Source organism: Fonticula alba (genome assembly GCF_000388065.1).
Source record: "Fonticula alba strain ATCC 38817 unplaced genomic scaffold supercont2.13, whole genome shotgun sequence".
NCBI lineage: Eukaryota > Rotosphaerida > Fonticulaceae > Fonticula > Fonticula alba.
The window spans coordinates 2,888-4,365 of NW_009242983.1; the positions used below are offsets into that span (position 1 = coordinate 2,888).

The 1,478-nt window shown below is 75.7% G+C and overlaps 1 protein-coding gene across 1 annotated transcript; it reads right to left on the reverse strand.

The window, feature by feature from the left end:
* Nucleotides 1-319: 319 nt before the first annotated feature.
* On the reverse strand, nucleotides 320-871 carry H696_05686 (hypothetical protein; the record flags this gene model as incomplete). Its single annotated transcript, XM_009499505.1, has 1 exon — nucleotides 320-871. One exon carries the CDS (start codon nucleotides 869-871, stop codon nucleotides 473-475), a length of 399 nt encoding a protein of 132 aa, XP_009497780.1. The 3' UTR covers nucleotides 320-472.
* Nucleotides 872-1,478: the final 607 nt, after the last annotated feature.

The following is a 1,478-nucleotide window of genomic DNA, read 5'->3' on the forward strand; positions in this document are numbered from 1 at the left end:
CCGCCCCCTCGCATGCCTCCTCGCGCGACGGGCGCCGCCCAGCACTCGCAGCTGTGGCCGGCCTGTGCCACGCACCCGCCACGCTACATGGCCAGGCCCCGGCGCCGGGCATCGCCCGCACAGCCAGCCCCTCCCCCGGCCCCACCTCTCTCCCCGCTCCCCTCCCCCCCTCGAACCCCCATTACCTCGGCCGAAAGGCACACACGCCAGCCACACAGCTGCAGGGGACTCGATCTATTCGCCCCTCGGGCGATCCTCCCGGGCCGGGGGCACAGCCGGCACCGGCAAGCGGCACCGCCCGTCCCCGCGGCCGGAGCCCCGCCAGCGGATGGCCGGCCCCTCGCGCGGGCCATAACGCCGGTCGCCTCGGCGCACCCCCGGCCCAGGGCCACAGGGGGCGGCGGACAATGCGCCCCGGGGCCGCCCGGGCCCTCCTCACAGCGGCACGGCCCGCGCGCTGGCCGCAGCCCCCTCACAGAGGCCGGCCAGCACCCTGCTGCGAGCCGCCCTCGGCACCGGGGGGGCTGGCCTTCTGACCGCCCGGGGCCGCCTCGGCCAGGCGGCCCTCCGGCTCATGCCTGAAGGGCTTGGACGTCGGGTCGCCGTGGATCGACTCGCTGAAGCGCTCCTGCTCGGTGAGCTTGCGCTGGTCCAGCGGCCGGCCCGGGGGTATCCTGTCGCTCGAGCCCCGGGGCTCCTGGCCCGGCTGCTGCTCGTCCGACGGGCGGCCCTGGGCCTCGGCCCCGGCCCCGGCCCCGGCGGGCCTCTGCCCGATGGGCTCGTGCCTCTGCTGCTCCGGCTGCCGCGGCTGCTGCGGCGCGCGCGGCTGGTGCTCGGTTCCGTGGCTCGGGCGGTCTTGGTTCTTGTTCATGGTGATCAGGCGGGTCTGGGGGGGGGGGGGGGGGCGCGACCGGTGCCGCCCGGCACATCCGACCCAGCATGTCGTCAGTACATCCCCACAAGGCCGGTCAGCCGACAGCCCCAAGCACACCAGGCCAATGCTCAGGGGGGAGCCCCCCCCGGCGAAACGCACCGCATGCAGGTGGGAGAGGGGGGGAAAGACACAGGGGTCGGTGGTGTGTCGGGCACATTGGTTCGGCGCCCCGGCACCTTCCTTTTATAGGGGCCGCCCCGGCGCCGGGCGAGGGGCCCCCGCCGGCGGCTGCCCCGGCGACAGCCCCCGCCCCGGGAACCCGAAGGCCCGGCCCCACACGAAGCGCACCCAGGGCGCCCCGCTCGTACCAGGTGCCGTGGCCCGCGCGCGGTCACAGCAATACTAATGCCCGTAAGCGCCGTGACGCAAAAGGCCGGCCGCCACACCGTCCCCCCCGCTCGGCCACGCCACACCTCTCACCCAGGGGGCCTTGAGAAAGATACCGCGGCATGATCTCGCGCGCAAGGCCAAGGGGGGCGCATCCACGCCACGCCCGGACTTTCAAGGGGGGATGCCTGACTGCGGTGCTCGCAAGGGGGGGGGG